The 12,400-nt window shown below is 51.0% G+C and overlaps 1 protein-coding gene across 3 annotated transcripts in view; it reads left to right on the top strand.

Moving 5' to 3' along the window:
- KIF3C (kinesin family member 3C) overlaps positions 1–12,400 on the top strand; it is a 48,993-nt gene that overhangs the window by 19,464 nt on the left and 17,129 nt on the right. For all 3 annotated transcript variants that reach the window (XM_053667081.1, XM_053667082.1, XM_037146717.2), the window contains exons 3-4: positions 10,836–10,937; positions 11,603–11,725. In XM_053667081.1, coding sequence (XP_053523056.1) covers positions 10,836–10,937; positions 11,603–11,725 — 225 coding nt within the window. The remainder of the gene's footprint in view (positions 1–10,835; positions 10,938–11,602; positions 11,726–12,400) is intronic.

Genomic DNA, 12,400 nt, shown 5'->3' with positions numbered 1-12,400 from the left:
ATGTGGAGAAGAGAGGGAAATGAGGGGAAAGACAGAAAAGAAATAGAGGGAGCCAGTGAAGAGGGGAGAGAGGGGTGGAGTCATAGAGTCAGGGAGAAAGGAGAGAGAGGGGAAAAGGGCACACAGTAAGGTTTCCAGGGAGAAGAAACCCCGTTTGGGAGAGAGCGTACTGTGGAAGGGAGCGTTAAATACTCCAGCCCACCGTCCTGATCTTGATGTTAGCCTCCAAATAGGACTGTACCCAGTTTCCAGAGACTCCTCAGTAATATAGGGAGCATCGGATTTCCCAAAGCTGGTCTTGTCCTATTTTCATGTCCCCAAGGACACCAGCCCTATGCCAGACACTGAGGTTTATGGGGCTGAGTGATCAAGGGGTTGTGTGCACCCGTAGTCCATCTGAGTCATCCATAATCCTTGAGAAAAGCCTTGTGACAACAAGTGACCACCAATGCGCCAAGCTGGGTCTGGGGTCTAGGTCAAAGTCCATGGCCTCTTGGCATGGATGGAAGCAGTGACTTACACTCCTCCCTATTGCTGGCAGTGTGATCAGTTAACAGAATTGTCTTAAGCTGGGGGCATTTTGTAAAGATTTGACTGGCAAGAAGTATATAAAACTAATACATTTCCATGAAGGTTCTGGGCTTCACGTTATGTGGAGGCTCCACAGGCCTTTTGGTCCAGCGTTGGTTTTCTCTTGGTGTGTGTTGGCTGCAGGAGTGTGTTATCATATTGCCCTCAGTCATTTTCAGCCCCCAGACAGCACAAGATTAGATGAAGCGGCTGTAATAATGTTCTCATTGGGCACTGAGGACTGGGAGGAAGGGCCTGGATTCAACTAAAGAAGGCCACCCCTGCCAGCCTGCTGCGCCTGGCCAGTCTGGGGCACTTCTGAGAGCTGCTGGACCAGGTAGCCTGTCTGGGTGGGTAGGAAAATGACTCCCCTTCTCACAGATCCTGCAGCCCTGCGCAGAACCTGTGCTCATAGCATTAGGGCACCTGCACTTGTGCTTGGTGTATCTAGAATTTTTAATATCTGGAGTCATATCTGGCATTAACTGCTGGGCAGGCTGAAGAGTTACTCTCTAGTTGTTTCCCTTTCCACCAGGTGTACTCAGCGGAGGAGGACCAGGCCCTGGGTTGAATCATTTCAGTAGCACTAGGTAACTGAGGCTTTCTCCTCGAGGTGGGCCAGCAGAATAATATTAACAGTGGTAATAATAATGCTAGCTACCATCTCTGAAGTGCATGCTGAATGCCAAGCACCCTGCTCTGTTCTGTGCATTGCTTTATTCAGTCCTCACAATAGTACCATGAAGTAGTACTATTTTGATCTCCACATGACAGATGAGGACACTGAGGCACGTTGAGGAAGAGACAACCCACAGTCACAGGCCTAGGAAGTGTTAAGGCCAGAATAGGAGCCTGTGTCTGCCTGACTTCAAAGCCCCTGATCTTAACCTCCACACGGTAATGCCAGCTCAGAAAGGAAGCATTTACGCCACATGCCTGGCTAATAAGCCCCAGCGGGAGCTCTTGTCTGCCGAGGTGCTCAACGCACCTGTCTTTCCGTATGATGCAAACCCCAGCCTCTGACCTCTGCTGAGCACTGCTCCTGTAATCAACAAATCTTTCTGAGTACCCAGGGCCAAGAACATGGATCAGTAGAGTAAACTTTGTGTTTAAATTCAGGTTTCTAGAAAGAATCATGAGAACTCACTACCAGTGGTTATCTCTAAGGATTTCAATAGCCAGGGGTACTTTTATTTTTTACTTATGCCTTTTTTAACCTTTATTGCTTTCTTTTTTTTTACAGCAAGCATAAATTACTTTGTTAATTAAATAATAACTAATCTAAATTTTTTTAAAGATTGTATTCATCCATCTTTAGAGGGGAAGGGAAGGAGAGAGGGAGAGAAACAATGCATGGCTGCCTCTTGTGTGTCCCCCGTTGGAAACTGGCCTGCAACCCAGGCATGCGCCCCCGCCGGGAATCGAACCGGGATACTCCGGCTCACAGGCCCGCACTCAATCCACTGAGCTACACCAGCCAGGGCCTAATCTAAAATTTTTAAGGGAGAAAACTTATAGGAACAAATGTGTTGGCACAGGTGACCATCAACCAAGGAATGCACAACTAAGTGGAGAAAAAAATTGATGTTTCTCTCTCTCTCTCTTCCTCTCTTTCTCTAAAAATCAATAAATTAGTAAAAAAAATTTAAAAATAAATGTGTTAATACCTGATTAGAAGATTGGCTTAAAGGTGATGAATAATTGAGGGAGAACCAGGGCCAATAATGATACTCATTGATGCCCAGTTATTGGTAATTCTGTGACCTTGGACAAGTCAGTGCCCCTCCCAGGGACTGAGAAAAATAATCAAGAGATGTTTCCTTGCTTTCCATACCATTTGCCAATTCATCTTAGAAGCAGTGAGTCAGGAACCCAGGATTAGACAAACGTCTGAATGAGGAGCATTGAGGCCTGGAGGAATAACCAAGTTTTGCCTGGGAGCCGGAGGCTGTATGACCCAGGACTACCCACCTAAGCCCTCTGGACCCTGTAAAATGCTGAGTCCGCACTTTCTGGATCCTTATGTCTCGTCCAGTTCTGACCTTGTAACGTCTGGCTGGACTTGCATCTCTGATGCTGAACAGAAACGCTCTAGAACACTGCAAAGCGAGGGGATTAGGGGAGAGAGATGAAGGTCAGGATCAGAGCTGAGGTGCTCATGCTTTCTCCATGAAGTAGATGGGCTGGCTTTTTGCTTCCTGCTCTTCTCCAAGGTGGACTGAGGCACTCCGGGCATCCATACTCTGCCCGTCTAGTATGAAGCTGGAGTAGAGTCCAGCTTACCTCCCTCTGCAACCCGTATATTTGCTGATATCCAATTGTTCTCTCTTCTTGATGAGATAATCCTGCCATTCAAAAGGCCAGTCATCGATGTTGTATTTTGAGTTGTTGAAGGAGGCCCAAGGCAGGAAACTCAGGCTTAGTTTCCTGATTTGTGTAAGAGAATCACCAAAAGTAATGCTATTCTTCCCTTCACCATTGCCTCTTTAATCTTCTTCCCTTACCGCTGGCTTCTCAAGATCTACATCCAGGGAGTCACCAAAGGAGAAATAGGACTGTGATGGTAGAGTAGCTGAGTTTCCTAAAAGGCTGTTGTGCTCATTGTTTTGTTTTGCTCTTTGTGATAACTGGTGGGTAATTGTCAATCAGATACTGAAACAGCAAGTAGCCACTGATATTTGATTACTTTATCATTTACCAAGCATGTTCACAACTGTTACCCAGCTCACCATTCTCACCCAAAGCCTGCAAGGCAGTGGGGATTCTCCCCACAGTACAGATGAGAAAACTGAAGTCCAGAGGCTGAAGCCTTAGATTTTGTAGCAGACAGGGTGGCAGGGTGTGACCAGGACTCAGGCTGCTTTGCCCAGCGCTCTTTGTGTCATTTCAGCATGGAACTTGTGAGGTGGCCCTTCGAATGAGCATTCCAGGTTTCAGCTTCTCTGAGGGGTGCTGATGACACTGGTGGCCTCCCCCCAGGCACGTGGTGGAAGGGCCTCACACAGGCAGAAGCCTCCTTAGCAGCCCTGCCTGGAAGAGAAAGCAAAGGGGCTTCGAGCTTTCCTGGTGGGACCTTAGTTGGCAGAGGTGCAAACACCAAATGCTGCTTCTCTCCAAGGTGCCTTCCTGCTGAAACCTGTGGAAGAGGGAAAAGCACACTGGACTTGAAATTAGGAGGCTGCTGTTCAAATGTCACTTCTGCTGTTTACTGGCACCGTGACCTTGAGCAAGTCACTCCACCTGTCTGAGCCTGAGTTTTCTTTTATGTCAAGTGGGGATCATACTCGTTATCTCACAAGGTTCTTGGGACGATTAAACAGGATGATTAATGTAAAAGTCACCTAGCCCAGCTCCAGCACATGGCAAGTTGCATCTGAGAGTCCAGTCTCCTGCAAAATGTCATAGGATAGCTGGCAGTGGCAGGGCAAAGCTTGTGTGGCTTCTCTGTCCTTGTAAAATTATACTTGATGGTATCTTCTCAGCAGAGTGGCTGGCTGGGCCTGGCTGTCTGTGTTCTGGTTTCTACATCAGCACTTAATGAGTACTGGGGCCTTCTTTCTCTACCTTCTGATTTTATATATACTCCGGTTGCTCCTGAAATAGGAAAAGGTGGGCCTCTGAATATCCCAAGCTCTGTCTGCACGTGGACATGGTCCCTATGGTGATCTCGGCTGTTGTCATAGCAGCCGACCTGCCTCTAACACCTAGAATCAAGACTAATCAAATTAAGAAATTATCTAGAAAGTACATAGTCAATAAAGGAGCACATGCTGTTAAAGATTCCTTGATTATGAATGAACTCCAGGCTTAGAGGACTCCATCTCTGAGCCTCAGTTTCCTCATGTGTAAAGCCAAGGGGGTTGGGGTGGATGTTTTTCACCTTAGGTACCCTGTGATTTGTATCCCTTTCTCCAGAATCAGACCATGGTGTCCTGGCCCTCGCAGCCTGTCTCTCCCACCCCACAGCCTCTGCAGGCCTTTCAGGTATATTGAACTTATTGAAGAGCCAAACCTAGTCCCGTCCACAGGCTCCACCCACCTGTACGTCTTTGCTCTGAGAGAGAGCACAAAGCTCAGTGCAGCTCAGAGCTCCAGAGGACCTTTTCTAGGGACTAGAAACCCCATATTCCTGGCCTTCTGCTTAGTACCCCCAGCCTGAAGTGGGCCTGGGTGTTTGAGGCACTCCTGTCCCTCCCTGCCCTCCATAGGTAATAGTTAAGGGCAGAGAACCCTTGAAGAAAAGGAGGCGATGGTATCCTTAGAGAGATGGGAAAAATAAAAAGCAAAAGCAAAAAACAAAAACAAAACCCCATTTCAAAGCAAAGAACTGAAGCTTGTGCATGACATATTTCAGAGCGTGGGGGTAAAGCCAGCATCATGAGTTGAGACTAGGGGCTAGAGGGCCGAGACCTTGCACCTGGACTGAGGCCCACCCACAGACTTGTGCCAGGGCCAGCCCCTCTTCTAGCACAATGCAGGGTCTGTTTGGCAGGCCTGGCTGATAACGTGGGCTGGGCAGGTGGGCAGGACTTGGCAAGTAACCGAAAAGGCAAATTCAGTGGTCATTCAGACCACGTCTGTGCTGGGTTCTGGCGGGGCAGGAGGGGAGCACGGGGACAACAGACAGGCAGGATGGGGTGATAACGGGCGGTCAGGCAGCATCCAGGAACCCTCTTCGTGTAGCCAGGCTCAGCTGGAAAGACTCCAAAGTGTTCTAGATCCAAGAAGAAGGTCCATAATGAAGGTGGACCCTAATGAAGATGGATTAGCAAGAACCCACACAGCCCAGCCCTGGGAACCGTGTCATGGGGATGGGGGTAAGAGGACCATTGGGACTTGGGGGCCTGGTCATCTTGGCTGCTGCATCAAGTTCGGGGCCTGCTTAGCAGCTCAGATTCTGCCTCTGCCTCCTAACGTCCAAATGGGTTGGCTGCCCAGTTCTCGAGCCCATTTGGACGTTGTCAGGCAGAATTCTGACTCAGGAGAGTGTGGGACTATGTGTGGGTAGCTAGAGAAGGGGGAGGTGGAAGAAACAATGGTTTTGAATCAGAGGTCTACTGCCTCACTGAAAAATCACCCCCAAAGTATAAAAGGGAATTTTTGTGAAAGGGGAGGTCAGACTTCCACAAGACCTCAAAGGTATGGGGAATATAAAATAAATGGAGAAGCTCAATTTTAAATGTGTTATTATGGATGATTTTAAAAATAACAAGAACACTTCATGCATATGATATTCTAATAAAAGCGGTTCCATTATCATTGTTGGCAGTTGTTCAAGTGGCATAAACCACTAGAAAGGTTACTGGACAGTATCTTCTAAGATACCCAGAATGTTTGTAACTCTTTATCCACTCTTGAAATTTTCTGCCAAGAAAGTCATCTAAAAAAGCAAAATATTATATGCACAAAGGTGTTTACAGAAAATATTATAAACAACCAATAATAATCGTATAATGGAATTAAATATACCATAAGTTATCCACTCTAAATAGTATGCAGTCATTAAACTTGTAAACATTATGGGAGGAACAGACAATGCCTGAGATATTCGATAAAGTGTAAATAGCAGGACATAAGCTTCTATTTATACCATGTCTATAGATATGAAAAAATGATGCATGCATATAGAAAATCTAGAAAAAACAGGGGAAATAATGGAAGCTAATTAGCTAGGTAAGGAAATATGAAGTCTCTTTTCATTATTTCAATGATCGTTTTGATGTTAGTGCAATTTTTTTTCTGAAAGGAGAGGAAAACAATAAAAGGTTAAAAACATGTCCCTAGAATTCCTCACTAAACTATTATGTATTGAATTCCATGCTCCTGAGATATCAGGTCCCATAAACTTATTACCTTCTGTACAGGATAGAACTTTTCTTTATTCACCCCAAAACCTAGGACAGAAGCTCGTACTCTGCTGCAGGACTGATTGGAAAAGTCTGGGTCTTCGCTTTTCACACCTGTTTTGACTGTAGAGTTTCCAGGCCTATTCTCTTAACCTTCCTTTGTCTTTGCAGAGTGGAAAAGAGGCCTATTTTTTAAGGTCTCTTAGAATAGCTCTTCTCTGGTTTTAGCTGCCTCACTCTGGATCTTCTCCCTCCTTCGTGTCCCCAGAGATGCAGGGAGAGGCCCGTGTGCAGGACTCCAGATTCGGCTACATATCATGGTTTTCTGTTAGGGTAGAATGATTTCTGTTTTGTTTCTAAACAGCCTTCATGATGGTGGCCGGCCAGACGCTGTTGGCTTTTTCAGCTGTGGCAGCGTATTAAGCCGGTGTCTTGAGGGAACAACAGACCTGGACTCTCTCCTCAATGCTCCCACCCCTTTTGGCTTATAACCAATCACTCATAGCTATCATTTAAGGAGTGGAGCTAGGAGTAGGTGTCCCCAAGTGTCGGACTACACTGAAGCCCCTCTCCCGTCTGTGTCGACTCACACAGCCGAGAAGTCCTCCTGTGCCTGACCACCTTCAGGAGGATTTGGGCGCGTCTCTGAGGTTGGGTGTTTGACCAGCACACGCTTTCAAACGGATATCAGCCCCAGCATTTAACATTTGAGCTGTTTTCCATCTCCACGGAGGCCTGTTCATTTCTGTTTCCTTTGGCTAATCCACTTTTCTGTTATGAGAAAGTACTTCCCTTTCTCTGGCTCCTCACATGCCCTGTGACTTTGAATAACCTCTAACAAAGAGCTTTGCCAGAAGCACTTTAACCTCTAAAGGTCTAGCCCCTGGCTTCTCCGTGTACTGTGATGACCTTGGAGATTAGTCAGATATGATCTTCTCTTGCTGGAAACGTGCCCCCCCACCCCTGCTCCACCCCAGGCCCCAGCAAGTTCTGCTTTTCTGCTTCCCGAAGCACTGAACACATTGTCTGCAGTAGAAAGAGCATGGGCTTTGGAGCCAGGCCAGCCTGGGTCTGGATTCTCCATTTATATTTAATGGCCATGATGTGACCTTGGATGATTTACTCAACCTCATTGGTTAGGTAGGAGCTCTCATTGGAAGAATGATGGTGCTAATAATATGACCCCTCAAGTTACCTAGGATCTCGTTACAAGGCAGTTTCTGATTCACTGGGTCTGGTAGGGCCTGATATTCTGCATTTTAACAAGCTCCCAAGTGATGCTGATTCAGGAGACCTCCAGAGGCAGCAATTCTCAGCTTTGACTGTGCACTGAAGTCACCTGGGAATCTTTCAGAATCACCGATGCTTGGACCTCACCACCTACCCCCATCCCCGTTCCAGTTTACCTGGCAGCGGGCTATAGCCTGGGCGCTAGCCTTTTGAAAGATGACTCTAATAAACATAGAAGTTTGAGACCCACTGCTTAATGGGTTGTTAACAGAATTGGATGTGAAAAACCCAGCATGTTGTAGGTACCAAGAAAACAATGGCTTTCTTTTTCTTGGTTCCTTGTCCTGTGCTTCTCACTCCGCTCTTGTCCCCAGTCTTTAAATCAGGCGGGAAAAACAGGACATCTCCTGTCATTGCCTGTGTCTTCCTTTCTTGGGTCTTCTCTAGAGTGCCTGGCCTGGCAGTTCTCACAGCCAGGAGTGGAGAGGCCCAGGGTGATGAGTTGGGCCTGGCGTTTGGGAGTTTTAAAGGCTCCCTGGTGATTCTCATACGTAACCCAGTTAGAGAACTGGTGTGTTTTTATTAGGTAGCAAAGGGTGAAGAACAGGAGTTACATAAAATGCCAAGGAAAGTGCAGGGACTCAGGGTTGGAGTGGACAAGTATGTCCCAGAGTGCGGTGGTCCCTCAAGATTCCATTCCCTATAGTTAAGAGGGACCATCATCCGTGGCCCAGAGCACTAGGTGGCTTCCTCGTGTACGAGAGAGCTGCTGGCTTTTCTCCTTCTCCCTCGTCACACCCAGCCTGCGCCTCCCACCAGGTGTCCCAGGTGCCCAGACCCTGCTGCTCTCCCTTTCGTCGTGCAACAGTGAGTGTGGGTCGGTCCCTTGAAGGAGGAAACGTTGGGATGAGGGAGCCCAGAGAAGGGACCCAGCACCCCCATCTGGGTCAGCCCCAAGGATTATTTTTAGTTCATCAGACGTGGATGAGCACTTGCTATGTGCCTAGCGCTGTGCTGAGCCCTGACACTGAGACCCGAGTCAGACATGATTCCTGCCCTGAAGAAGCTCACAGGGGAGGCAGAGTGTGAACCAATGACGGGGCGTCGTGGCGGAACACTCAGGAAGTGTCCTGGTTGTTGAGGAGGCCCAGAGGAGGAGATGTGCAGGTGGGAGGGAGTCAGAGAAAAGCTCAAGCTGTGTCTTGCAGGAGAAGGAGCGGCTCTCCAGGTGCACGTGGGGTGGGAAGAGAAGGCCAGTGTTGTGAAAAGGAAGAGCGCACGGGGCGCTGGGGTTCCCGTGGTGGAGCTGGAGTGCAGGGCACACAGTGGAGGGAGGGGAGGGTGCACCATGGGGGAGGGGAGGCTGGGGCAGCCCAGGGCCTGTAACTGCCGCAGACTTGGGGGGTTATCCTGTAAGGAGCGGGGCCCCTTAAACAGTTTGCAGGAGAGGCGGCACGCTCAGAGTTGCATTTTTGGTGGATCCTTCTGAGTGTCATGTAAAGATGGATGGAAGGGGAAACTGAGGCAGTGAGGAGATCACGACTGATTTAGGTGAGTCCCGAGGGTCTCATTAAGTCAGCAGGTATCATGCAGATGAAAAGGTTGGAGTGGTGTGAGCCACACCAGGAAGACAGACTTGATGGGATTTAACCAGTGGCCGGGGGTGCGTGAGATGTGGGGTGGGCACCAGGGTGCGGTAGGTAAGGCGCCCAGCACACAAAGTGTAAGGAGTTTCTCACTTAAGGGTGGTGCAAGTGCCAATCTTGAGGGGAAAGGAAGAGTCAAGGATGAGTTCAGGTCTGTGGTGTGTGGTGGGGTGAACTGTTAGACATTTTAACCCGAGCAAGGTCAGGGTTGGTGGGGGGAGGTAGGTGTGGCAGGTGGCTGTGGCATGGCAGTGAGGACAGGGGGACACTGGAGGGCGCCCTTCTCTGCAGCAGCTCTCTCCTTGGCCTCCAAGGGGTCCTGGGGCTGCTCTGACTGACCCAGTTTTACTCAGTGCCCTCTGGCACCTTCACATACTCCACCTTCTGACCTCCCCAAAGCAACCTTTAACCCCTGTTCTCCTCTGTCCCTAGTGATGAGGCTTTCACGGGTGGCACAGGGGTCCCTGCTTTGAGAGCCTTAGGGCAGGTCAGCAGGTTCCACTGGGAAAAATTCCACTGCAGAGGCAGCCAATTTCTCCTGGTGGCTCAAGGTGATTTCGCCCTCCCAGGAGGCCTGGGATGAATTCGGAGGACAGCTGGGGTGCCCTGGAGCAGCACCCCCTGTGAGGAGCGGCAGTGTAAATGCATTTGGTGTAGTCATGATGCACACAGCTTACACACAAGTCTGTAATCATTGAAGCTTCTGATGCAGCAGGTATCTAGGGAATGTCTGGGGTGAACACAGGCTAGGAGCTTCCACAGAGCCCGGGGACAGCGGGTTTGCCAACTACCTGCATGCCCTCAGGCTAGTTCCTCCAATTCCTTCCTTCGTTAAAGAGGGTAACAGTGCCTCTCTCTTAGGGTGAGGGCAGAGATAATGTCTGTTAAGGGCCTAGTTCAGTCCCTGGCAAATACTGCTCAGCAAATGTTTGCTAGGCACCCCGGTTCACAGTCAGGTCCAACGTTTCAGATGTGAGAACTGAAGGGGGTCCCTGGGCCAAGGCTTTGTGGTCAGTGGGTGGAACCCGAGTCTGTTGGGCCCTCTCCAAAGCTTGTGTGCTGCTGGGGCCCCGTGTGCCTCTTGGTGTCGCAGAGTCTTCTCCTCTTGGCTTTTCCTCTGCTTTCCACATCAGCCCACAGTTCGACTCTCCCGGTGCTCATGTGGAGGCCCCCTTCCTGATTCCGGCAACAGTTAGCCGAAGGCTGGGCTGCCCGGCGACTCCCTCCAGGCTCCCTGGCCCGGACGCCAGCTGGGTGCTGACTGTCAGGGTTAGGTCGCCATCTGCACACCCTTCCAGGCTTGGTGAACCGCCTTCCATCTGGATCCGAAGCAAAGAGACCGGGTGCCCTACCTTCCCCGAGGGACCCCCTTGTCTTTTTCTCACCCAGTGGCCCTGCCAACAGTAAGAGCCTTGTGCTGGGGCCCAAGAGGCTGGAGGTAAAATCTCATTCTTGTGGAGCCCCCATCAGGGAAGTAACACCTCAACTTGGGGACCCTGAGGCGCTTCAAATAACCTGTCTCCAAACCTCTCTGTGTCCCCAGGCCATGGAGAGCAAGCTGCTCATCGGGGGCAGGAACATCATGGATCACACCAACGAGCAGCAAAAGATGTTGGAACTGAAGAGGCAGGAGATTGCTGAGCAGGTAGGGCTGGGGCTTCAGGTCCCTGGGGGCACATGGCCTGAAGGTCACGTCCGAGGGGCACTGGGCCGAAAGCCCTCAGAGAGTCAGGATCCCTGGGACAGTGCTGAGACCCTAAGATGTGCAGCCCTGGGTTCCATGGGCCTGCCAGCCCGGGGCCTGTCTCTGGTAGGGGTCCCGCTAGCTGGTGGGTGAGAGAAAGTGGGGCTCTCTACCACGTCGGCCTCCGCTGCACCCGGTAGGAATTCCAGGGCCTCCCACAAGGGCGCGAGTTCTTTGCCAGCTTATGGCTGTCCTGAGTCATTACAACCAGTTTGGTCTCACCAGTCCTCTGTAATACTGCCTGGGGAGACCACATGATGGACACCCCTGTGTGTAGGTGGCACCTCTGGAATGTGCCAGCGGCTAGGGCTGGGGTCTCCGTCCACATGAGCCATGCCTGGCAGAGGCACGGCTGTGTGAGCTGAGAAGAAAGCTCAGGGAGGCTCCACTGAGGACGGGGTGGGAACGACAGGTGGAGGCCATGGGACGCCCCCTCCTCCCTCCTGGCGGCTGCAGCCGCAGCGAAGCCAGGCCCCGTGAGAGGCCGAGCGAGCCCGTCCCTGAGCTCCCTCGGCCTCCCCGCCGTGGGCTGCGGCTCTGAGCCCCTGTGCCCTGCACCGGCCTAGAAACGCCGTGAGCGGGAGATGCAGCAGGAGATGATGCTCCGAGATGAGGAGACCATGGAGCTCCGGGGCACCTACACGTCCCTGCAGCAGGAGGTGGAGGTCAAAACCAAGAAGCTCAAGAAGGTGAGATGCCACAGCAGCATGGGGCGAGGTGTGAGGCCTGGCAGCCTCTGCCCAAGACAGTCACCTGCCCAGGGGTGTGTTTCAGGGCCTCTTCCCACTTGCCTCGAACTGCTGAACCCCAGTCACATTGCCTGGGCTGCTGGGGCGAGGTGCGGGGAAGGCAAGGGTCTGCTGGGGTGGGGCGGAGCCTTTGCTCCTGGACTTCCACCCCGGGCCTGTTAGGCTGGGAATGCCACACCATCACTTCCTGTCTCCAAGGTTGTCGTCCCCGTGGTCCTGGGTAACTTCCCCCTTCACAGCAGTGAGTCATAGTTCAGATGGCCCAGCCTGGAGCAGGGCCAGGGGAATGGCGAGGAAGCCTGAGGAGACTTGAGCCTGGTGGGGCTCCAGGAAGGAAACACGGGACCCTTGAGGAGGGCATATGGAGGGATGAGAATATCTGGCCACCGGAGGCCTGCAAAGTCCATGGCCAGGGAAAGGTGTGTACATGAGGGTCAAGGGCAGGAAGCAGCAAGTTTCAGCCTGGATTCTGGGAAGAACCTGGAGAGCTCTTAGGGGCTGCCCCAGGGTGGGCCAGACAGAGGCCTAGTCACAGTGGCAGTTTCCAGGGACACACCCCTGTGGTTAGGAGTGGGACAGCAGGGTGGGTGCTGCCCCCCACACCCCCACTTTGGA

The sequence above is a fragment of the Artibeus jamaicensis genome, unplaced genomic scaffold (assembly GCF_021234435.1).
Source record: "Artibeus jamaicensis isolate MK-2021 breed Jamaican fruit bat unplaced genomic scaffold, CSHL_Jam_final contig_465, whole genome shotgun sequence".
NCBI classification, from domain to species: Eukaryota; Metazoa; Chordata; class Mammalia; order Chiroptera; family Phyllostomidae; genus Artibeus; species Artibeus jamaicensis.
Note: the sequence above shows the minus strand (reverse complement) of the source record. Positions and strands in the feature narration are given on the sequence as shown.